This window comes from Balaenoptera physalus (genome assembly GCF_965194825.1).
Source record: "Balaenoptera physalus genome assembly, chromosome: 1".
In the NCBI taxonomy this organism is placed as follows: Eukaryota; Metazoa; Chordata; class Mammalia; order Artiodactyla; family Balaenopteridae; genus Balaenoptera; species Balaenoptera physalus.
The window spans coordinates 62,441,339-62,467,811 of NC_138882.1; the positions used below are offsets into that span (position 1 = coordinate 62,441,339).

General features: G+C 33.1%; 1 protein-coding gene across 1 annotated transcript in view; it reads left to right on the forward strand.

Annotated features, from left to right (window-relative positions):
* The window catches only part of KIFAP3 (kinesin associated protein 3), a 152,386-nt gene that overhangs the window by 71,546 nt on the left and 54,367 nt on the right, over nt 1-26,473 (forward strand). The window contains 5 exon segments of the mRNA XM_082439434.1: nt 15,628-15,728; nt 23,017-23,125; nt 24,345-24,457; nt 24,860-25,025; nt 25,652-25,777. Of these exon segments, the coding sequence (XP_082295560.1) occupies nt 15,628-15,728; nt 23,017-23,125; nt 24,345-24,457; nt 24,860-25,025; nt 25,652-25,777 (615 nt within the window).

The window sequence follows — 26,473 nt, forward strand, 5'->3', positions numbered from 1 at the left end:
ATATGTAGTATACCTTGCCACTGTAGTGGCACAGAGCACATTGAATAAAAGCTAGAATTCTGGAGCCAGACTATATTGAATATTGGCTTTATCAGTTACTAGCTGTGTGATATTGTACAAATTACTTAACCCATATGTCAGTTTTCTCATCTCCAGTATGTAGATAATAATGGTACATATTAATAGGGAAGGGTTAAATGATATAATGCAGTAAATATTAGTGAACATAATAATATTATAAGTGAAATTAATGTAAAAATATGTAGAACACAAATAATTGTTATCCAGAAATGGGTCTTTTTTGATAAGTATGTTTTCCAGGCTTATATCATTAAGGGTATTTAATCATTTCGTATTTAAAAATTGATTACATTGTTCTTTTCTTAAATATTTTCTTAAGTTTACCTTAATACATAAACATAATTTAAATTTTTATTGAGAAGCAGTATAATGTTGTAGTGGTTAAAACCATGGGCTTTGGAGCCAGAGTGCCTGGCTCAAGTGCTATATAAGTAATTGCTATTTTTTTCATTATCATTGATTCAAATTTGTAATTCTGAAGATAATTTATTATATAGGGCTGTAAATATTACTGTGCTCAAGTATTTCCCCTTGCTAAATGGCCCCAGAATGCCATGTATTTTTAATTTTTATATACAGTTTTTCTGTTTTCCTCACTTGTCCTTGGCTGTCACTTCTCATTTCTTCTGTACCAGCAGCAATTCCATGGCAGCAATTTTCCTTTCCTCTAATGATATATTTCTAATCTCCTGTGGTCTTGGAAACCAACAACTGAACTTATTTGAAATGTGTATTTTGTTAAAAATGAAATTCCAAATGAATGCCCAAAGGGTTCTCTTCCTAGTAACATTTATTGCATGGACCTTGTAACATTTCTTTTGACTGTGAAGAACCTATTTTGTTTGATTGTACTCTTTGCTGTGTTCAGAGAAATTGTATGTAGTGTATACTAAATGATTTCCTGATAAGTGATTAATAGAATGGTTATTTTTACATTTATTAATGTATATGTTATATGTGCAGAAAATTAAATCAACTCCTAACACAATAAACTAAACTTCTCAATTGAGTAGTTCAAGATATATTTAATATCTCTGATTTTTGGCCACTACAATTATATAGAAGTTGGAATTATAGAGAGCATAGATTTTGAAGGCATAGGAAATAATTCATCTAGAGCAGTGCCTTTCAAATATCTTTTACCCCAGACTATAGTATTATATTGTACATTGCAACCCAATACTCACATGTGTATGTGATGTATATGTATGTGTATGTATGTGTGTATATTAATATACACTATATTTTGTGATATATATTACACACTGTGTTTAATATATGTAATTTTTTAAACGTTCATGAAGCAGTATTTTGCCATTTCTCTGTGCAATGCACTATATTTTCTATTTTTTCTATTCTTTTTAAATTCTACTTATGACTTAATCATTGATTTTATGTCCTCTGATTTGATGTTCAGTTAGAAAACTGAACTAGGGGAAGTGATTAGATGTCTTTTCCTTCAAATCTTCAGAAATATCACTGTCTCTTTTGGATTTTTAATGTGTTGAACAGTAGATAATCTAAATTATGTAGGTTACTCCTTGGATAGTACTTGGAATGATTCCGTGGAGTTGAAATTTTTTTTGAAAGGGAAAAAAAACCTTCTGTAAATCAAATATTTAAAGAATTTGAGGTGCATTTTCTTCACTGTAGTTATGGAGAAGGAATTAAAGAGCATGTAGTTTATTATAATATGACTGGTCAGTTTGCTCTTTTCATTAGATAAAAATTCTTTGTTCATTATATGTTCACATTGACAAATGACTGTCTGAATTTAAAATTACCCATTTCTATATAGAAATCACTTAATTTTTAAAAGATGCAAAAAATGCAGAAGCACTTTTGTAGAGCTATACATCTGGTAGAACTTTTCAGAAGTGATTTTTAAGGGATGCTGTTTCAACTGGAAATGCTATCAGATATTAAGTAGGTTTTCTTTATTATTATTTGGGGACCCCATAACTGAAAAATCTTTTTATACTTGATAATAAATTATTTTAACTAGAGTATAATGAATCATGAATATTTCAGGCTCTAATAAAGCTGTGCTATATGAACATTTAATCCCCTTCCCTTGTGTCCTGAAACATTTAACTAGTACATTGCGACCCCTGCTGTTGTGAGAATTGCCAAATAACTGGAAAAAAAATATGTACTTGAGGAAGGTTTTGTGATTTGAATAATTATTAAAGGTAAAGAAGTTATGTTATAGCTCAGCTCTTTTGCCATGTGAGGCTCTGAACAGAACCAAATATTGTAGTTCAACAGAACTAAAAATTATATTGATATTGTTTTATCATATGAGTATTTCACTTAGAAAGTTTGAATTTAGCTTTTTCCTTTGACATCAGGGACACATAAAGGGATTAATAAGGGATTTTAGAAATCATCATTTAAAATGTTCTTTCTCAACTTATCCTGAAATTAATTTGCTTGAATAGTTTTGATCTTTTCCTAGGCATAGAGAAAGAAGGCATTATTTCCCCAAATATTTCAAAATTTTTACTTGGGTCCTTAGAAAACCTTATATCTAAAGGTTATAAAAGCTTATATCTAAATTCCTTTGTTTTTATTTTCCTAAATACCACCAAAATTATTCATTTCTTATTTCATTTTTTGATATGTTATTTTCCTAAGATTTCATAAAGATCTTAAACTTATCTCTGCTTAGTTCAGTATCAATTTATAATCTTTTCAGTACTCTTAATCCCTGTACATGACATAGTTTCTTATGCTTAGTAACTTTATGTTACCATCTGGGAGACCTATCATAGCCGATGGTTTCATCAATTGTGATTATTTGCAAATTGAATTGGACCTACGAAGTTTGCCTTTACTTATGTAATTGTTAGACAGTTTGTTCAGGTTTTTTATGATATTGAGTTAACTTTTTAAAGTGTTCAAAGATTTTTTGGCTCATCTAGGAATCAGATCATTAAAAAAATATTCCCTTGTCATAAGTCCTTAAACCGTTTGACATTGATATGTCTCAAGAGTGCTTCCTTATGTCAGAATATCCTGGGTTGGGAGATGGCAAGGAAATTCCTTGTCGTAGTGTATTCTTCAGTTCCCTGGAGAATGCACTGACAGTGTTTCAAAAGTAACTGGAAAAACTAAATTTTCTTAGCTTTCTGTCGGATGCAACAGGCAAATAATGTTTTTCTTATTTGCCTCTCAGTTGCTTTGGCTTGGATGTTTCATACGCTGAGTATTGTTTAATGTGCTTGGGGATGATGTTAGCACAGAAGCAAGCATAAAAATACAACTGAAATGTATTCTTTGGAAGATCCTAGCTCAGCATGACATCGCTTCGTGCATAAAGCTTAAACATCACAGAGACAGTGTATTACAGGGTCCATACTTAATAATATTATTAAAAAACTGCCAAATTTCACTGATGAACTCTTTGGGACAACTTTGAGTTAATTCACACTGTTTTTTTTCCCCATTTGTGAATGACATTGATATGTATTTTAAATTGAGTGATGTCTGAGTTTTCATGTCAGCCTTTCAGTTTTTAACTTGATTTTCAAAGGAATTTAAACTCACGGGAATAAACCTTACAAAATATACAGGTCTTATCTTATAAACATGAATTTTTGGATTTGTTAAAACAAAAATAGAATAGGCACAACAACCTAATGGTTAGGCAGATTAGGTAGCTACCTGTAAATTATAGACAATGACCACTTTCCCCACTTTCTCTGCTGTTTTGTAAGTTCCCTGTTTATTAGGTGATTGTTGTAATGCAATGATTAGTGCATCAGTTTTCAAACTTTGGTCTCGGGACCTTTTAATACTCTTAAAAATAACTGAGGACCCCCAGAGATTTTTTGTTTATGCAGAGTTATATTTATGGATATTTATTGTATTCAAAAATAAAATTGAAAAAGTGTTACATATTTATTTTAAAATAACCTGCTACATGTTAACATAAATATTTTTATGAAAAATAACTCTTTTCTAAAACAAAACAAAAATTACTGAGAGGAGTGGATATAATTTTACTTCTGCAAATCTCTTTATAGTTAGACTTAGTAGACAACAGCTGGCTCTCATATCTCCCTCAACAATATGCTGTGAAATCGTATGTCATATATGTCATGTATATTATGTCATGTAGCCTCTTATGAAATAATGAGAGTAAAAAAAGTGAAAATAATATATTATGATTGTTATAAAAATGGTGTGACTTTGTGGATCCCCTTTCGGGGTCCTCAAACCACATTTTGAAAACCAATGAATTAGAGCATTCTTCTAAAGCTTTTAATTCCCATTAAATGCAAACACTTCTGGCAGTAACAATACATCAGGAGTCTCAAACTAGCAGGTTAAATGTAGCTAGAAGGCATGTTTGGTTTTCCCAAAATATATTTCCTTAATTTTATATTTGGATTTCTAGGCAAGACCCAAACACTCCCGTTTCCATAGGATAATACTTATTTTCTCTTAGACATTTAGTTATATTTCTTTCCTTGCCCTTTGGACCACTCACATATTAGTAAGAATCATTTTCACCAGTTTCTTTGGTGCTTCGTGAGGGGAGTTGGGGGATGGATGTCATGGTGTAGGAAAATGGAGATGGAAGACCCTGAGCACAGAGGAACAGAAACATACAGAAAATTCTGGATAATCAGTACTAGACCTTTAATGCTGCCCAGCAATCATACTACATTTTCTTTGTCTAGTCATTCTCCCACTCTTTTAGGTGAGAATTTCATTCCTCTACTTTCTACTTCTAAATCCAACACCTCATCCTCATCCTCGTCTCATTACCTTGTTTTGCTTCCTGTTTCACTGAGAAAATAGAAGCAGTCAGAAAAGAATTTCCGTGAGTTTCTGTTGCCACACTTACCCTCCTGCCTGCATCTGTGTCTATACTTTGCATCTACTCTTACCATAAGCCATACTCCCTCCCTATTTCATTCTCTCGCCTACTCAAGATTCTTGCTCCAGCAGTTCTCCTCTCTGTCCCACATCAATTTTTCCCTGTCTATTAGATCATTCCTATTGACATACAAATATACTATTATTTCATCCATCTTAATAAAGATTCTTCTTGACTCTTCACTCTTTTACCTTTAGCTGTCATCTCATTTCTTTTCTTCCCTATCTGTGTAAATTTTGATTCCTTTACATTTGAGGGTTGTGAATCTATGCTAATTTGCTGAAACTAATTTTATTGGTTATGGCAGAAAAATTAGGATTCCTAGATTCAATAGCACATTGTCATGCCTGTTTCATAATTCCACATGAATCATTTCAAAATGGATCCAAATGTTAGACCATATTCTCTTCAATGGAAGGTAAATTAGAGTTTCTAAGGTGCTCGAAATGGATATAAAATTTTCTACATTCTGTGAGTAGACCCAGAATGGTTTTGAGAGTAAGAATGGCACCTGATTCATCTTGATCTATATTACATTAGGTAATCTGGGTTTCAGGGCATTTTCCAAGGCTGTAGAAAGATTTTATCAACATGTAGGGAGTCAGACCAGGTCAAGAGTTAAGTGATAAATGTTTGATTTCTTCCGGTTGAGACAAGTCTGATTTCCCTTATTGTTGGAGATTGCCAGAGTAGATACTGTTAGACTCTAAACTTTGATCACTTAAAAATTAAGGGTTATTTTCTGTGACCATTCTGTCATATGTCCTTAAAAGAAAATTGAAAAAGTTAAGTTCTGAACACCTTTGAAATTCCCCCATAATGTTAAATTTACTTTTTTCATTATATATTAATGACTTAATCTATAATTTTTAAAGTATCATAAAATGAAGACATAAAGCTTGTCTTTATTTTTTAAAGAGAATAATATTTTCTAAATGACCTTTTCTGACTTGTTTATTAAAAACTGGAAATGGTCAAAATATTTTCCAATTAGGAGGTATTTTCCATTTTTAAAAAACTAAGTTGCGATTATGATGATTTCTTTAAGAAACTTAAAGTAGATTTTTTTTTTATAACTTCATTTGGCCTGTTTATTACAAAACTGTTATGGAATTTCACACATCTATTTCAGTACACAGCTCGTCATAGACTACTGCACTGTTTCTCATTTTAATAGGCCTCATTTATCCTATAAATAAACCTGCATTTTCTTACCTGATCAAGTGAGCAAACAATAGGGGTCAGATGTGTCAAACACTTTAACAAAAAGCACATGTCTGGCCGTCAGGGTGAAGTAGAGTCATATCAAGATTGCTTGAAGTTATTAATGGCAGTAAAATTTATGCTTCCTCCTGTTTTCCCAATTAAATCAAGAAGCCTTTTTTCTTCGGATTCTTCTATCACCAGCTGGTTCCAATACTCTGTGTGTGAATATTGCCTGGGGTCTCTCCATTTCTAGGTGGTAAAAGCTGACCAAAGCACATTAAGTCAATGATGTGGACCTGTAGGCTAGAAAGCAGCCATTGTTAAGGGCTTTATTTTGGCCCTTATCATTCGTACTACAAGTATGCATATTTTGTAGGGTGTATTATAAATAAGTTGTTGTAGTATGCTCTGGATAAAAGAACACTACAGACAAGGTAATCAAATAATTGAAACATGTTGAAAATATTTTAAAAATAAACTACATGGCTAAATGTACAGTTGTACATACTAAAAGAGAGTGAAATATATCAAAAGTGCTGAATTTTAGAGTACTTATTTCATGAATACGTCTTAATGTGACAAGGCTATTAAGCTTAATGGTAGATTTACAATTTCAGTTTCTTATAGTTTTTAAATTAAATAATTTAGCACAAGAAACATTTATCCATGAACCACTGTATCACAAAACTATTGTTATGCTTGTTTTCATACTGATCATTGTAACCTATACATTCTGACATTTTCCCACCTGAACTCACAGTTAAAAAACCATTGGCTTTTATCTATTCATTTCAAATATCTGTTAGATTTGACTGAACAAATCCATTCTAGAAGAGAAGACTATCCAGTAGAGTTTCAATCTTAAAAATTGGTCTCTCCAAATTCAAGTTTTAACTAAGGCTATCTATCTAGTTATGCTGGTTATGTATCTGCAGTATGTGCGCTAATAAGTTAAACATAAAATGATATGGAAACGTGTACAAAAGATCACCTAATCTACCTGCAGTATATGTTTAGTGTATTTCAGTATAGTCAATATATGTGTTCAATAATTGTTGCAATTATCTTGTAAGTGGTGGTTTTGCCTGTGGCATTTTCACTATAGTGATAGAGCTTTAAAGGCTCCAACTCTACAGTAAACTTAAAGGCAGTTGTGATTTTTGAAGTATGTTGTACTCACATAGACTTTCTAGGGGTAATTTATCACCTTAATGCTGCTCTATTCTAATATAGGGGTGCTTATATCCCCACTTCTCTTATCTTTTCATGGACCCTTTGTGACTTCGAAGGGAGTTTTCTACTTTGAACGAAGACATGGAGTGCAGAAGGGAATGAGAATCTGGCTAATAATGTGACCCATAATTTGTGTTCTCACTCTGCTTTTACAAAGTATTGGGCTGGGTCTACTGCAGCAGCAGAAATTTGGCTTTGAGTTCTGGTGTTCAGAACTCATATTTCTGCTTGACTGAACTGTGAATGGAAAATCCCAAGTATCTTACAAAATTAGTAGCTAAATGGTGTCTTTACTAATCACTTCAGAGATGGAAAAAACTGAAGACATTTTAAAATTCAAAACCCATCAGCATGTGTTTCCCCTTTAATTGGCAGAAAATCGATCGTGAGAGCAACCCAGAGAGCTGACTTTTTTTCTCCATCAGTTGCTCCAGCTGAACTACAGCTGCAAATTTCTTTAAAAAGAAAAAAAAAAAATCTTGAACGAGTAAGTGCAATAATTCCCACAAAATCAGTTGCTGGAGTTAATGACCAGTTTGTTAAGGCATTAACTGCCCTCAGCTGGGAATGACCAGTTTTGAGGGGAATGGCTGCACAACTGCTAAGATAATTCAGTAACGCGTTCAAATAATGATCCAGCTAATTAACAGTGAATTTCTGTGGAAATCCTATCGAAGTACTTATGACCTCTGCATTTAATAGCCGGTGACTTCATCATGATTCATGTTTATTACCATAAATACCAAAGGAATCATAATGACTAGGCCATTTTATTTTCACCGTGGCCTTATTACTTGAACAGATCTGACTAAGCCACCTATAGTCATGAAGGACCTAGTGCTCAAAATATTCAGTCTTTTCACTGCTCTGCTCAAAATTCACAGAGCCTTTGGTGCTTTGCCAGCATAGCGACTGCTATTGGCAGACTGCTTTAACTTGGGATGCCACTAGGGAATAATTGATGTCTGTAAGTCTTAAAGGAGCCCTTTTGAAATGTCTGCCATTGGTATGATGTAGAGAAATCATAGTTGGTTTGCTGGAGTTTATGGTTCTTCATCGTGAATTCTTATGGGAAAATCATAACTCCCAGCCCCAAATTCCTTTAGGATATGCAAGATTTTTTTTTTTGAGATTTATTTTTTAAGAACTCAGATATCTTTTCTTCTAATGAATGAAGAAGACTATTATTAGCTTATAATAAGGGATAAGCTTTAATTTTACTTGGACCATTTAATCTCTCTTAATTGCTGTTTATTGCTATGTGATCTTTAAATTAGTCTTTAAGTAATAATAAATGTTGGCTGCCAGAAAGCCTCTACTTTCTGTGTGCAGCTGTGTTTGAAGAGATGAATTTAGGTTATTTCCAGACATCTTCCCCCCTCCAGGTATTCACTTTTCTCCTACAATATTTTGTCCTTTTGCTGTAGCTGTCAGATATCTGCTAGATACCGTAAAGTTATAGGCTGTGTTTTTATCAAGCAGTTAATCACTTGTATAATCATTTATGATTCAATGAATATGACACCTGTGGTTGATATACTATAATCTTCCTTCAAACATTGCAGTTCTTTAGAGGAGATTGGAAATATGTGATTTGAAACAATAAGATATGAATTAGAATCATCAAGGTAACATATGGGTAACAACCATTTATAAAATATTTCCATCTTTTTTTCTGAATAAAAAACCAAGTGTCATCTTGTATCTTTTTTCATTCCCTAAATAAATACAAAATGAGAAGAAAATCAATTTTATAGATATTTGTAAATCAATTGATTGAATTCTAGGGAACCTTTACCCAGATAAAATCTAGAGGACATATCAGCAACTTGGGTTATATAGACCTCTGAGTACAATATTGTAGTCCCTTATATCTGTCATCACCTCCTTTCACACTTTCCTCAAGGGAAAAAAAATATCTCTGGTCATATTCCAGTTTCTTTTGTTTGGTTGTGCTCAGCTCAAACAAATGGGGAAACACCTGTACGTTTTATTTGCCTGGGACATGAAACTTAAAGGTAAATGAAGTAATATAACTAATAGTGAGGTTTGTCTTCTGTGTTCTCAGACTTCTCTCTCTGCGTCCTTTCATCTTTTTGTACCCCGTCGCCTCCACAGCTATTCCCCACTCTAGGAGTGAAATTAAGTTCTGTTACAGACAAGGAAGCATGAAAGAAGGAAGAGAGGGTCACAGTGTGTTTGTGGTAGTGGTGGTGGAGGAACACATACTGATGACAATAATCTGTCCTTTGATTATTTTCTTTTCCCAATTTTTGTTCTGATTAAGGGATTTATAACCCTATGAGACTGATGAAGGGTCCTTATCAGATACTGGTCACTGAGTGGAGCCTTGAGGGATGAGGTGACTCTCCTAAGCCCGTACTTTGTGTATAGCAGAGCTTTATATGAAAGTGACTAGGGACAAGTGGCTCAACCACAGGCTCAGAATATACCTGTGAACCCTGTCTAGCTCATCTCAGAGGAATCTTGGCTGCCTCTTAAACCTACATTACCTCTAACTATGGTCAAATCTTGAGGATAGAAAACCACAAAGACAACATATATATTAGGGGAACGTGAAAATAGTGTTCTCTTGGTAAAACAGAAAAGTGTTATTATCAACATAATAACACTAAGAAATGACATTTATTGATTCAGTTTATTGTGTGTCAGACTCAGTACTAATTGTTTTACCAGGATTCTTTCACCTAATCTTCACATAACAACTCTTTGAGATAGGTACAGTTGTTATTCCAGTTTCACAGATGAAACTGAAGCACAGAGAATTTAAATAACACTCAAAAGGCCATTTATGCTAGTAAGTGGCAGAGCCACAAATTGAACCCAAGCAGGCTGCCTCCAGAGCCTGAGATTTGAACCACAGCATTTTACTGCCTCTGTTTACCACTCTACTCAACTTTTAAGCTTCTAGCACCTTGTTTTTCTCATAAAATCAAACACTGCTTGATAGCAGTTCTTGTCCAATTCAGTGAGAGTGAGTTTCAGAACTGCTATAGATCTAGTCCCCCAAACTGCTTGGGGGATAATGCAATTTGTCCCTGTCAAGATCTTTCATCCATCGGAACCTATTGCATCTGGGCACAGGTACTCTGATAAATAACTGTTTTTCTTCATTTCATCTCCCCTCTTCTCCTCTTCTACCATCGTCTCACCTCTTTCTCCATAGAGTCCCTTCTTAACTGCATTTCTTTCCGGTACTGTGCCACTAAGGAATGATGATAATAATTTATGTTTATTTGGCATTATTTCACCCTTCCTGCTGCTTCCTGGAAGGCTTAGTAGAGAGTACATGCACACAGGCTTTGTAGTCCGACCTAGGTTTGAATCTCAGATTCACGAGCTGTGTTTCCTTTTGAAGGATTCATAACCTTAATGAATGTCATTGCCTCACATCCAGATCAAAGATAATACCTACCTCTTCAGTTGTTATAAGAGTTAAATGAGAAAATACATGCTTAACATACAAGAGGAACTATCAGTTTGCTTAACTCTTTCTCTCTTCCCTTCTCTCAAAGAATTGTAGTTATAGAAAGACTGGCTATCCACGAATCTTTTGGGATAGCCTTGTAATCCTTGAGCTTCTGTTTTCTTCAGTCCTTTAGTTTTAGCACATTTTTGGGGCATGATAATCATTTTAGGTAAAGATTATGGGAAATTGAGCATATGTTCAGAGACTTTTTAAATCAAGCTTTATTTTCTAGAGCAATTTAAGGTTCATAGCAAAATTGAGCAGAAAGGACATTAATTTCCCATATACCTCCTGCCTGTCCCCCCAGCCTCCCACCTTTTTTAAAATTAATTTTTATTGGAGTTTAGTTGCTTTACATAGGTTTTTAAATAGAAGATCACAGATAAAGAAGAATTAGGAAGGTACTGGAGAACTGCAAGGATCTTTCACCTTTGGCCATGAGTATGGGGAGAGAAGGAGAAAGAGAAAGCACACAAGAGCAGAATTAGAACTGGCAGTAGAATGACTCATCCTACTTTTTGAAACTAGATATTTAGTTTTGCTGTAGAAAAAGAAAGTAATATAAATTATTGTTGAATCTGAGATGTTTCTTGCATATGTTATTCATCTACTTTTTAAAAATTATTGTAATTTTAGGACTTTTCTCTAGACTTTCTATTCTATCACATATCCTTTATCCTGAGTTAGCCTTTGGAAGTGATATAGATATATAATCATATATATATGTGTATGTAATTTGCTCTAGAAGGACCTTCCTTGTTATTCTCTTTATGGGGTACAGATCTCTTAAAGGTGAATCTTTCTTTCCTCTCACCTTACATGAATTGATGTACCACTTTAGAACATTGCATTTTAGAATCCTTTCATTGATAACCAGCAGTAGACAGACAATCCTCAAACATAGAATAGTGTCTTTTTTCATTCTTAGTTCCACACTGAATATTAATGTCTGATTATTTACTTTGATGTTAAACAATCTTTTATATTGGATATTGATTTCTCTGTTTCTTCTACCATTTATTTAGTAAGTTGTGTGACTTGGAATCCTACTTTTCAGTGAATCCATTACATAGAGAAAATATTTTCAAATAATATTTTGAAAAAATTAAGTAGGACTAGAACCTACCCACAGCTGAACAACATATAGAAAGAAACTGTAATAGCAGGGAAAGAGAGACTGTGCCTTCAGAATATGAGTTTGCTGTAGGAACTTACTTGAAAAGATTTTAAAATACCTCAGGCCCTGGAGAAAAACTAAATACTGTGAAGTATAATCTGACCAAACCCCTAAGGGATACTTTCCTCTCTGGAGAATAAAGTTGGAATTTTTCATTTTTAATCTACGTATCATGCAAACCTATGCAAAGATTTGTTTTCCTATGGCAAGTGTGTTTTATACTAGAATAAGTATAAATGAATGCCTTCAGCGGTGTAAAAATGTGATTTATTAACATCTATGAGTCTTTTCTATTTAGATTGCTCTGATCCCAAGAGCAAAATACTGGGGTTGGGAACACCCAGTTAGTCTCTACTTTTCTCTTTTTTGGAGTAATTTCACAGTTTTTGCATTACGTTTTCCTCCAGATGTAGTTCCTGCATATGTTGTATTCCAAGTGGTTAAGTTAGTGAATTCATAGATTTTTAGTTAAGATGAAAATGTTTACTAGTATGTATTCATCTGATGAACATATGCTAGATTTTATTGTTTTTGTTTTATGCCAAGAATTCATTTTTACATTGATAGAAAGCCATAGGAAATAGGCTTTAGCCAAACAATTTAAAAAGATGCAAAAGTCTTGATTTTTAAAAATTCTGTTTTTAAAATGTGTTTTATTCTGTCATATGTCAGTGTATTTCAGTCTTTTATACCTGATAATAATATCTTACTTGAAAGACCGTTTTACCTTATGATATAAAAATGTTTGAGAGATACTGTAATATACCTCTGGTGTATATAACTTCACCTCTGGTGAAAATTCTGGAGTCAGAGAAACCTGTGTTTAAAGCCCTGCTCACCAACTTACAAGGCTGTGTAGGAAGTATTTATTTTTCTCCAAGTGTTAAGTTCCTCATCTGAAACATAAGGATGATAAAATTTATTTGACAGATTATTTTGAAGACTCACATTGTTCTTCCTTACCATATGATATATTTTTTATTTAACATATAAGCTCCAGGAAAGCAAGAGGCTAGAGAGAGGGTCACTATATGTTTTTAAAAAACACCTGGAAACTTAAAACACTTTTGTGTCAAATCTGAAAATCTTGTAGAACTAGTAATTTCTGTCTTTGACTAAATGTGCTTATTTTTTCAGTTTTAGCCTCTGATTTTTTAAACATAACATTGTTTTTTTTTCCAGCTTTATTGAGATCTAACTGACATATAACAGTATGTAAGTTTAAGGTGATGACTCGATATATGTATATATTGCAAAATATATAAGGTTAGATATAAGGGTAGTTAACTATAAAAGTTACCACTTTAAGATTAGTTACCACATCCATCACCTCACATAATTACTTTTTTTCTGGTTGTAAGAACTTTTAAGATTTACTCTCTTAGCAACTTTCAGATGTACTATACAGTATGTTAACTATAGTCACCAGGCTTTTTAGATATTAAAAATAGAATCAATCAGCAGGTATTTATTGAGAAACTTCCATATGCTATACTAAGCCTATAAGAATACCAAGGTATGTCCCCTAAGAATTTCTCACCACCTCATAAAGAGATAACCTAATATCTAAAAAATTTAATAAGAATATAAAGTAGTATTTTTAAAAAACACGAAGTATTTTAGTAATTTTATACTATGGTAGACACAAGAATAAAGGTGCTGAATTTATCCTCCATGTCACAGTATATTTAAAATTTTCTTGATATGTTATTTATAAACTAAATTTATGTATATCCTTGATTTTGTTTTAAAACTCCAAATATCTCCAAGGATTTCTCATAGCCCAAATTTTTTAAAAATAATATTGTTTTTTGGATAAAACTTTTTAGCTAAACTTTTCTAGCTCAAGTTTTGTCACTGACTTTGAGATCATAAGTAGATCCTTAAAATATGGTCTGTCTGAAAGCATGTAGAAGGACTACATGACATATTAAAGTCCCATTTTATTTTTCAAATCTATGATATATCATTCACTTTTCTTTTTTCAGTTTCAAGGTGTACAAAACTAGAAAAACTTCTTACCTCAGAAGTTCTGAGTCAATCCTTAGACTATGCTTATTATCTCTACCCTTTAGCATTTTATAGTCATGTATTTTTTTTCCATCTTTATTGGAGTATAATTGCTTTACAATGTTGTGTTAGTTTCTGCTGTACAACAAAGTGAATCAGCTATATGTATACATATACCCCCATATCCCCTCCCTCGTGAACCTCCCTCCCACCCTCCCTATCCCACCCCTCTAGGTCATCACAAAGCACCGAGCTGATCTCCCTGTGCTATGCAGCTGCTTCCCACTAGCCATCCGTTTTACATTTGGTAGTGTATATACGTCAGTGCTACTCTCTCACTTCATCCCAACTTCCCCTTCCCGCCCCTGTGTCCTCAAGTCTGTTCTCTATGTCTGCGTCTTTATTCCTGCCCTGCCACTAGATTCATCAGTACCGTTTTTTTATATTGCATATATGTGCGTTAGCATACGGTATTTGTTTTTCTCTTTCTGACTTACTTCACTCTGTATGACAGACTCTAGGTCCATCCACCTCATTACAAATAACTCAATTTCATTCCTTTTATAGCTGAGTAATATTCCATTGTATATATGTGCCACATCTTCTTTATCCATTCATCTGTCGATGGACACTTAGGTTGCTTCTACGTCCTGGCTACTGTAAATAGTGCTGCAGTGAACATTGTGGTACATGTATCTTTTTGAATGATGGTTTTCTCAGGGTATATGTCCAGTAGTGAGATTGCTGGGTCATATGGTAGTTCTATTTTTAGTTTTTTAAGGAATCTCCATACTGTTTTCCATAGTGGTTGTATCAATTTACATTCCCACCAACAGTGCAGGAGGGTTCTCTTTTCTCCCCACCCTCTCCAGCATTTATTGTTTGTAGATATTTTTGATGATGGCCAGGCCATTCTGACTGCTGTGAGGTGATACCTCATTGTGGTTTTGATTTGCATTTCTCTAATGATTAGTGATGTTGAGCATCTTTTCATGTGTTTTTTGGCAATCTGTATGTCTTCTTTTGGACATGTATTTTTTTTTTATTGTAGCAAATACTATTCTACTTTATTATTTGTTATTTTTCCAGTTTCTGATTCATAAAAATTAAATATACTTTTTGTTTACTATTTCTTATACATTATCACTGTCAATGAAGTGTGTTTATTACATATTTTGATGAAACAGTAAGGATGGAGGGGCCAGTGGCCAAATCTACTTTTTAGTGGGCTACTGGGAACAATTAATTCTTAGGTTTGTGGTTAATTTTTTTCAAAAGTATACCTTGTAAAATACACATAATCTCTTGGAACTTAGTGATATTTCATAGATAGTGTGCTCCAAACTTTGGAATTGAAATAGGGAGCTCAAAATATTTTCTGAATTAGGGTTATATAATGATTTTTTTTGATTCAGTAGCTTAAAAGTTTTAATGCATTAATTTAAGTGTGTTATACAAAAAAAATTAATTTCTTTGTGGTCATTCCATGCCATGCATGGCATAATATAAAATCTCACCATATCCATGATTTCTTATTTGCAGGCAATGAAAACTACAAACAAATAGCAATGTGTGTTCTTTACCACATAAGCATGGATGACCGCTTTAAATCAATGTTTGCATACACTGACTGTATACCACAAGTAAGTGCTTTAAGTGTTTTTTTTAAAAGGCATTCAAAAAATATGTTTTTTGCTTTCTTCCCTTGATTTGCCAGATAGGTTTTTTCTTTAAAATTCCCCTCTTAAAAATAATATAAACTTGTTATATACAATCTGGAAAGTACAGAACATTATAAAAATGAAAGTAACTTTCTGTTATCCCAAACCCAGAGATAACCATTTAAAATTTTGGTACATTTTCTTCTACATGGTTAAAAAAATACTGTATTGAGATTATATGCCATATGTAATTTTATATTGCTTTTTTAACTTAATATATCGTTAAGTACCCTCCCATGTCACTGAACATTCTTCAAAAATTATTCATAATAGTTGTATACTATTTTATTGCATAAGTGTACCATAATTTAAATATTGTTAAATTGTATATTTAGGTTTTTTTCCAGTTTATCACATAAAAACTGATGTAAGTAAATGTATGTAAACAAATGAAATAATGTGGAATAAATATCATAGTATGTAAAAGCTTAACCACATCTCAATTTTTTCTTTAGTTTAAATTCCTAAAAGTAGAATTACTAGGTCAAAAGGTATTTTGTGTATTTGACACAATATGGGCAAATTACGTTCTAAGAAGATGTGAGTTGATTTTTTTCCAACTGTCACTTCACTTTTAACAGCACTGGATACTATCATTTCTCTAAAAATGGAGTGTCTCTATTTCTTTTTATTTGCATTTTATTTGCATTTCTGTGAATATTGGTGAGGTTGAACATTTTTCACATGCTTATTGTTGATATTATGTTATAAATCATTCATGTCCCTTGATAATTTTTCCATTGGCATGTCAATATTTTAGGATTAATAAATAATATCTCTATATATAATAACTATTTTAACTCCTTGTCATATTACAGACGTTTCCCAACTTTGTCATTTGCCCTTTAATTTTGTTTGTGGTTGACGGTTTTAAGTGCTTTGCGTTCTCTGATGGGAAAATGCTTCATCAAAATACTTTTATTTTTATAGCACTGCTCTCAAGAAAGATTTTTGCTATAACTCAGTTGCTTGATATATTTCATATGTTAGGTTTATTTGTCTTGAAGGAGTTTAGTGATTTTTTTTTCATAGACTATAATGGTGGAGATTCTATACATGTGTAATTTTACTCTTAGGGAATTTACATTCATGGAATCACTATTGTGCCATTAATCTTCATTAAACTGAGCTCTACTAATTTGAATACTATCTGATGATTGGAACACTAGTTAGGCTGATTTTTAATATTATTTTTATAGTATGGCTTTCTAAAATAGAAAAAGCAAAATCGCAGGATGTATAATATACAATAAAAATAACACTTTTAAAAGACACTTCAGAAGAATATGTATAGTAAGTCATACTTATTAAAGTAATCCTCTTAAGACTCCTACTACATAATTCCTTATTAGCCTAATATAAGTTATTAAATGTATATTATTTGGCAAATAATTATTATGTAGTAAAAAACAGGCCATAGTTTTTATTAATTTTTATTAATCCTTCTATTCATCCCAAATTAATAAAACGGTTCTAAAAATTGAATTTGCTATTCCAGAATTTTAATACTTTATCTACATGCAATTAAAAAACTGATAAACTCTCAAGGATAATTTCTTAGGCTTTTATACCAGGGGATAAACTAATTATGCTTGTTTACAGAAAGTAGACATCCTTCAAATATGAAGCATATTTTATCTAACAAGGCAAGGCTTCTTATAGAGATAACACGTCAGACTACAGCCGATACAAAGTGTAATCAAACTCTTTGTCAAACAAGTTTTCAATAAAAGAGTAGCCATGTCAAAGGGGGATTACAGGTGATTTACTACAGTCTCACTTCATATGTTCCAAGGGGTTTTGCTTCACAGTTTCAAAGGGTGTTCCTTTTCCAATCCCATTTAATGTCAGAACTTCATTGACTACAGGATATGAATTGGAAAGCAATGATAAAAGAATGATATTTTTGTCTAGATTGACTGTTTTTATCTAGATTAGATTTTAAAGAAAATAACATTAAATAAAAGAGAAATAAATGTAAACTAAAAAGAGATTGAAAACTTTTTTGTTAAATATTTAATTTGGAGTTACCCTTCCCTCTATACCCTAGAATTTACAATCTCAAACATAAAATGTGAAACTTTATTTTCAATAAATAATCAGAAATAAAAGCCTGTTTAAGTTACTTTTGAAACATTATTATTATTGCAGTTGAAGACTTTGTAGAAAATTCTCCCATACCTTTTCAAGGACAACATTCATGCTTGTTTCCTTGCCAGATAATTTTCTAACATGAAACATTTCTGCAGTGGGGTTTTCAGAACATTTGTGGTCTGTATTTTCATGAACAGAATCTTGCAAAATTCATTCAGTGGTCAGTGTTTTGGGGTTTTAGTTTATTATATTTTGTTTTTAAAGCTCAACCCTGGTAAGAATAGTGAGGGTATGTTATCAAATTATGTTGTAAACATCCTGAAACTTTTTAGTATGAGGCCATATTTTGAGAAACCAAATGGTACTCTAGAATAGTATGTTTGTTCCTAAAGTGCTATCCAGCCTATAACTTGTACTTTATAAGGCTCAACTTTGACATATTTGGGGAAAAGTTGACATGGTTTGATTGCCACCCAGTACCAATTGTAAAAGTACATTGTAAAATAAAAGAATCATGGAAAGCAAATTTGGGATTAAATTGAAATTCCCAAGCTTCCTTCAGGAATTAAAACGATACTCCTCTCAGAAGTATTGACTCCTTGAAGTAATGTTTATAATACTAACAAAGCTTTGAACTCGTTTGTGGTAGCAACTGATTAACCTACTTATTAAATAAAACCATATCTGAGGTTTGGAATATATTATAGTTAATGTAATACTCTGTTCACTTTGAAATTATGCACATTAATTTTTGTTTAGTAAATATTGTCAAGTATTACAAATGAATTTTTCAAATGAGCAGCCTAAAATAACTTTGAAAGTAAGAAAGCAGTGGTTCAGTTGTCATTCATATTCATTTCAGTGATCAAAAAAGATGTGGGATATGGTCATATTCTTTAATTCTATTAGATACATATGTAAAGGAACTTTATAAACTGTGAAACACTGTACAAAAATAAGGTGCCATTAGTAAATGCTTCTCATTATTTTGGAACCACTCAGAGTCCAATTTAAATACTCCCTTTCTTATATGTGTTATATAGGATAAACCTATACTTTCTAAAATTTCTTCATCAGAATTTTATTAGTCCAAATAAACAATGTGTTAACATTGGGCTCATGGAATAGCATTTCATAAATTAGATTAACCTTAAGAGGTTGTATCTAGTGCATGATCACGGTCTTTTGGGGGAAAAATGATTACTGATTTCTCATTCTTAAAGAGCTGGGCTTTGGTGGAAATAGATTGTGAGTTGCTCTAACATAAGCCTATAATTAGAGCTCACTTTTGTAAATTATTTAATATTCAGAGTAGATGTTATAAAGTCAACATGCCTCATAGTCTCTCCCAATATTATGTTGCTTTGCTTCTTTTGTACTTTATTGCCTCTAATTATCCAATATATTCTCATTTTTTCCCTCTATTATGCCACTATTTTGTAAAACTTGGGGGTCAGGGCAAGTCTTTCTTTATGTATGATCTTAATGGTCTCAGTGGGTGAATTGTTCCAGGTAAGCATACTTGGGGATACCAGGAGTTAATGGTTGTATTCTAATAATAGTTAAGAGTACACATTAACAGTTCATTGTTATTTAGACCTCTAAGATGCATGTTTTGTTTAAATAGGTGCAAATGCCATCCAGATGCTTATAAAAGTATTTATTGGTAATAGAATGGCCAAAGTACATGTTTAGGTAATGATGTCATGGTGTTATTTAACATTTTACCTAGAACAGTGCGCAAGAATCTTCATAGTAATCCACACGTTTTCTACCACAGTTGTCCTATTTGGCCCCTCTTTGATCTACACGCTTCTTTTGAGCTGAATGCTGGTAAACGTCCTTTCTGACAGCCCCCTTTGCTCCTGCCTGCCATTATCTGCTGAAGTTCAGAAACCAGAGCATCACTTCAAACAGCAGAGTTAGGGAGTAGCCAGTCAGAAGAGATTCCTGAGGCATGCAAAGTTCTGCCATAATCATTCAAAGATGTTTGGGTAGGGGGGTCGGGGTGGCAGAGGTGTATGTGAATACAGAGAGCTGTAGGGGTTGGCCTCTGGTCACTGGTAAATAAGTGAAGTCAGGTGCCAGAGAGTCTAGACACAGTGATTTCAGTCCTGGGTCTTTGGTATCTGATACTCAATATGGGACTTGTCTGATTGAACACTATTGCCTCTTCATTGCACAGGCTGAAGCCTTTTAGTGCCTTCCTGTTAAATTAGTAAAAGATGACAATGGACATAGTTAAAACAGAACAAATCTAGTTTTAGTATTTCCTAGTTGTCAGCAATTACACTTACATCTGAAGTGCTATGGGTAGCAGTCAAAGACAGTGCTGCATGTAGAGCTTGAACTAAACTATTATTTTAAAATGTGAACACTTTAAAATTGAAATGTTTCTCTTTCTTATTATGAAAAACTAATTCTATATCATGATGTATTTCATTCACACTTAGTCCTGATTTCTCTTGATTTGGGGATGTAGGTGTTGGATAAGGTTTTAAACCATGCATTATTTTTTAAAAAGCTAGCTCCTGAATATTTCACCACAGGACTTAACGTGGAAATTACAAAAACAAGGCAAAACAAAAACCCTCAGCTTCTAACAAATCACCCTGTAACACCGTTCTTAAGGGCAAATTTCATACTACAAGGTTAATTTCAAGTAAACAGCGACAGATATTTTGCCTTGCTAAACATTGCATTGATGTAACAAACAGACTTTTGTTATTTTTAAAAAGCTTCTTGTATTAGGAGAAGTTTGGAAGAAATCTATAGTGGGTTTTTAATTAGAGTATGAAAAACATACTGTATATATTTACATTTTTAGAGGATTGTCACCTACATTTTTATTAATTTGTAATTTAGTTGGCAGTTAATAGGTAGCAAAATCTGTTAAAAGTATATCCAATAAATTAAGATTATTTTATCTTTGCCATAGAATTTTTTTGTTCTGCAACATTATTAAGTGTTAGTGATTAAAGATTCCACTAGCAGCAACATTTGTGTTAAAGAAGTGCTCTCTGGGAAAAGGCATGATACATGCCAACCATTCACCAGCTATAGTGTTTTTGTAGTTCTCGGCAAATAGTGAATTTTATATATATACATATAGTTTTGTTAGAATTATATCTAAGTATTTTTGGGAGCAATTGTAAGTGGATTTGCTTTTTAAATTTTGGTTTCCAGGTGTTCATTGCTAGCATACAGAAATAAGATTAATTTTTGTGTGTTCACCATGTATCCTTTTTGAAACTTAGAAGTTATTTGGAACTAACATAGAGAATAACCAAAACAAGATTTAACAAAATAGGGTCTAACCAGTCAACAAAGGCATGTTGATCTAAAAAGGTATCCGCTGAGATAAAACATAAGAAATTTTTAGGTTATAAATTTAGGATTGACTTCCATATGTTGTTAGCAATTTGACTAAGAGAAAAATATATTTATATAATATGCACTAAGTTAATATGCTATTTACCAATAATAGTAGACAAGCTTGTTAAAAGTATAGCTTAAGGTTTGTTCATTTCTCCTTTATTACATAGCAACTATCTCTCATCATGACAAATCTAGATTACTGCTAAATGGCGTAAGTGGCCTGCCTTTTTCTTCCTACTCTTCTGTCTGCTGCTTCTCAGATCCATCTTCCCTTTCTCTCTCTCTTTTTCTTAAATAAATTTATTGATTAATTGATTGATTTTTGGCTGGGTTGGGTCTTTGTTGCTGCACACGGGCTTTCTCTAGTTGCAGCAAGCGGGGACTACTCTTTGTTGCAGTGTGTGGGCTTCTCATTGCAGTGGCTTCTCTTGTTGCGGAACAGGGGTTCTAGGCACGTGGGCTTCCGTAGTTGTGGCGCGCGGGCTCAGTAGTTGTGGCTTGTGGGCTCTAGAGCACAGGCTCAGTAGTTGTGGTGCACGGGCTTAGTTGCTCCGCGGCATGTGGGATCTTCCCGGACCAGGGCTCGAACCCGTGTCCCCTGCATTGGCAGATGGATTCTTAACCACTGCGCCACCAGGGAAGTCCCTTCCCTTTCTCTTATCATTAAGTAGAGTTCGTTTCTTATTTTATACACACTCCCAAATGATTGGGTCCAGCTTTACAGGTTCGGTTATCAACCATAAATGACAATTCCTAAAATTATACCTTCAGTCCAAACATGTCTTCTAAACTTGTGTTTATAACTTTTACTGACTATCTGCACCAGACTGTCACATAGGCAGCTTAAATTCAGCATGTCCAAAACCAAAATTACTGTCTTCCCTTTAAAGTTTTTTCCTACTTTGGTTTCTGTCTTTTGGTAAATGTTAGCACCGCCATCCATGTTGTTGTTTAGGACAGAAACCTGTGAGTCATCTTTGACCCTTCCTCTCCCTTAACCCCAACATCTAGTCAGTTATTAAATCCCAGTTTGATTCTCTTTCCTAAATATATCTCTGAGCCATCCTTTTTATCTCTATCCCCACTGCTCTACCTAGCCCAGGCAACCATCATCATACCTCGACTTTTCCACTAGCCCCTTAGATGGTTTTGCCACATTTTCTTACCCTATTTCAGTCTGTTTTCTACACTGACCAGATCTTTTCGAAACGTAAATCTTATCCTTACACTTTCCTTATTTGGAAGCCTTTAATGTCTTCCCATTTACCTTAGGATGAAGCCCAAAATCCTTAACGTGTACTTCAGAATCCTGCGTGATCTGGCTTTCACCTTATCTCTTAACAGTATTTCCCTCACTCCAACCATGCTTGGCCTTCTCTTAATTCTTCAGAAGAATGACTTTTTTTCCTGCCTTGTAACATTTGCACAAGCTATTTTCATTGCTCAGAATGGTCTACTTCCACACAACATTTTAAATTCCTTAAATGAAAAGGCTTTATCTAATATACCTCTTATATTCTCCAGTGTACTTGGAAGTTCATATTGAATGCTGAGCATCTAATAGTTCATTAAGCATTCCGTTATTCAACAGTAAAAGCCTACCACTTCTATGTTGAAAATGTAATTGTATTATTTCCAACATACAATCTAAGGTAACATACTGTGATAAAATAGTGCCTGTGGTTTTTTGTGTGTTTGGGGGTTTTTTGAGTAAAATATGTTTTGTGCTTCTTGCTAGTTAATGAAGATGCTCTTTGAATGTTCGGATGAACGAATTGACTTGGAACTCATTTCTTTCTGCATTAATCTAGCTGCTAACAAAAGGAACGTACAGCTTATCTGTGAAGGTTAGTGCCTTTGAGCTTCATAGATAACCTCTATCATATGCTATTGGCATATGATGGAAAATAGATAATAAGGAATTAAATATAGTAAATATGTAAATCCTATTTTTAAATAGTTTTAAAAATTATAGCTATAATCCTTAAATGTCAGACTCAGAATATTCTTACATCATGAGTAGAAACGCTTACCCTTTAGTAACATTTTATAAACCATTTGGTCAGTTACCCTTAATTGAAATTTGATTTTTAAAAATATTTTCTAGATGAAATAAAACTTTTTATTTGCAAAGCAATCTGTTACAGTGTAAGATGTTGCAATACAAATGTATTAGCTATTTGTTTCTATAGTACCTTCATAAAATGATTCATCATACATTATGATATTTCAGAGTTTGCTCAATAGTTTTTTCGTATTTGAGAAGTATACATGTTCATTATAAAAAGTACAAATGAGCAAACAGGAGAAAATTAAAAATTTTACTCCCACTATCCAGAGATAATCATAGGTAAAACTTTGGTACAATGCTTCTGCGTATTTTTAAATTAAAATGGGATTCTCTCTATATATGGTGACATGTTTTTTGAAGTTAATATCTGAATATCATTCCATATGATTAAATACTTTAATAAAACATAATTGCCAGTAGCTGCAAAATAATCCATTAGAGGATTTTCCATAGTTTAATCTGCTAGTTTGTTGCCACTTCTTTTCTGTTACAAGCAATGCTACAGTAATTTTCCTTTCTCTGAATCTTTCATGTTTCCATTTTTATATTCTTAGGATGAATTCCTAGAAGTACAATTTTTATGGGTCAAAAAGTATTTACATTTTAAAACTTTGTGGTACATATTTCATATACATACTGTGCTTCCATTTATGTGAAATTCTAGAAGAGGCAAAACTAATCTGTGTTTAAAAATAAAAAATAAGAAAAAGGGGAAGAGGAGGAAGAGGAAAAGGAGGAGAAAAGAAGAAAAGTAATTGTATTGGGGGACTAAGATTGACTAAGCACAAGGGAACTTTCTGCATTGAATGGAAATATTCTGTATCTTGATATGGGTACGAATTACACAGGGGCATACATTTATTAAAATTAATTGTACACTTAATATTTACGTATTTTCTGTGTGTAAATTGGGGTTTTTTGAGAACCGAAAATTTTAAAAATCATTAAATTTAAATGAACCTTTATTGGGGGAGTTTTTCTGTTTTTATTATCAGGAAATGGGCTGAAGATGCTCATGAAGAGGGCTCTGAAGTTCAAGGATCCATTGCTGATGAAAATGATTAGGAACATTTCCCAGCATGATGGACCAACTAAAAATTTATTTATTGTAAGTGTAGTTTTTGGCTTTCTGTGTATTAAAATAGCCTGAGAATTAAAGCTTTAAAGTGCTGTGTCTGGAAATATAACTCTTCCTTAGCTCTTGTCAAATATTAATTCATGACCCAAGTTGGTTTTTCTTCAACTTCCTTGTAAGTTTAGCTCCTAGAAATCTCAACCTAAGTTTTAATGTTGTTTTTGTTTTACGATCCCTATTCCTAACCTTTTCATCCTCACTCCAGTTTGCTTGCCTTAAACCAGTTCACCATAGTCTCCCTTAGCAACTTAGCTCAAGGTTATTAAAACAACAGAATCACATTTGATACTTTTTCTTCCTATGGGTTAAATTATTAGATTAGTTCTTCTGCAGAAATCATATTTTAAATTTGTATTAAAATTCTATTTTATTCAGGATTATGTTGGGGACCTTGCAGCTCAAATCTCTAATGATGAAGAGGAGGAGTTTGTGATTGAATGTTTAGGAACTCTTGCAAATTTGACCATTCCAGACTTAGACTGGGAATTGGTTCTTAAGGAGTATAAGCTGGTTCCGTACCTCAAGGATAAACTCAAACCAGGTCTGTGCTAAATATTTCACTTCTGCGTAATCATTAAGTTATTTCTTTCTGTTGTGGATAAGGCTGCTAGAACAGTATTTTGTGACCATTATTGTACTATGTAACACATTTTCTTCCCACACCTCTAGTTCTAGCCCTAGTTCTAGTTTCTTTCTCTCAGAAAGGCAGTCACTAGTTCTCCTCGTATATGTATGTACTCTCTTCCCTAACAGTATGTTTTTTTAATATTAGTTTCCCTTTCCTATCCTGCCTTCTTATTTTTTTATCCTGCCTTTTTAAAATTACTAAATACCATCCCGCTCTACACGAGTTCACATGCACACACTAAGTTCTTTGAGGCATTCAAATGACTCTTCTATTTTCTGTGTTTACATTGTCATTCATTTGTATTTGCAAAGACTTATCTCCACCTCTCTACTGCCCCACCACCACGAACTGTCATCATGGAATGGAATTCCGCGAACATGGAATTTTGGAAAAAGGACACATTTATAAGCATGTTAATGATTCATAAGAACTGATTTAATAGCTTTTAGTATCTTTTCTGTGAATTAGAATTTTGGCAATATAAAAGGATTTGTATCAGGACATTTCAATGAAAACTTTCTGTGATTTGACTTTACTAGGTGCTGCAGAAGATGACCTCGTTTTAGAAGTGGTTATAATGATTGGAACTGTGTCTATGGATGACTCTTGTGCTGCATTGCTAGCCAAATCTGGGATAATCCCTGCACTCATTGAGTTGCTAAATGGTAAATTATAATTTATCTTAATTTATTTTTATGCTAATATATAAACAAGTTATGAGTTTAGATTTTTAAATGTGGAATCTGCAATCATGAAATATTATTTATCTTGTTGCGTTACTCATCTTACAGCAACTTAAATTATATAGTTAGGAAAATGAATTAAATATACTTTTACTGGGATTAGATAGCATAGTATCAAATAGCTTTAGGTTGCAAAGTTAAGAATGTTGCTATAAAGTGATTCAGGACCAATTTCACAGACACTACCCTCCTCTTATCAGCCTTGAACAACTAATATTCTACCATTTCTTCTTTATGTTGAGCTTTGTTTTGGTTGAATTGGATCTTCTATCTTGCACAAACCCTTTTGTTTAATATCTTGATTTCTAATCAGAAAAGTTTATTTGGAAGCTGATTCTAATCACCATATTCCCTCCTAGATCCATATATAGTATTGTCCTCTAAACTTTCTGCAGTGAAGAAAATGTTCTCTATTTGCACTGTCCAACACATGTGGCTATTGAATACTTGAAATGTGGCTGTTGGGACTGAGAACCTGGAGTTTAAATTAAATTTAATTAAAATTAACTAACCACATTGGCTATGGTTACAATACTGGATAGCGGAGGCCTAGATAGTCTTCCCCTTACCTTTGTTTTGCTCTTAAGGGCCAAGGTTTCGTTTTCCATATTGCATACA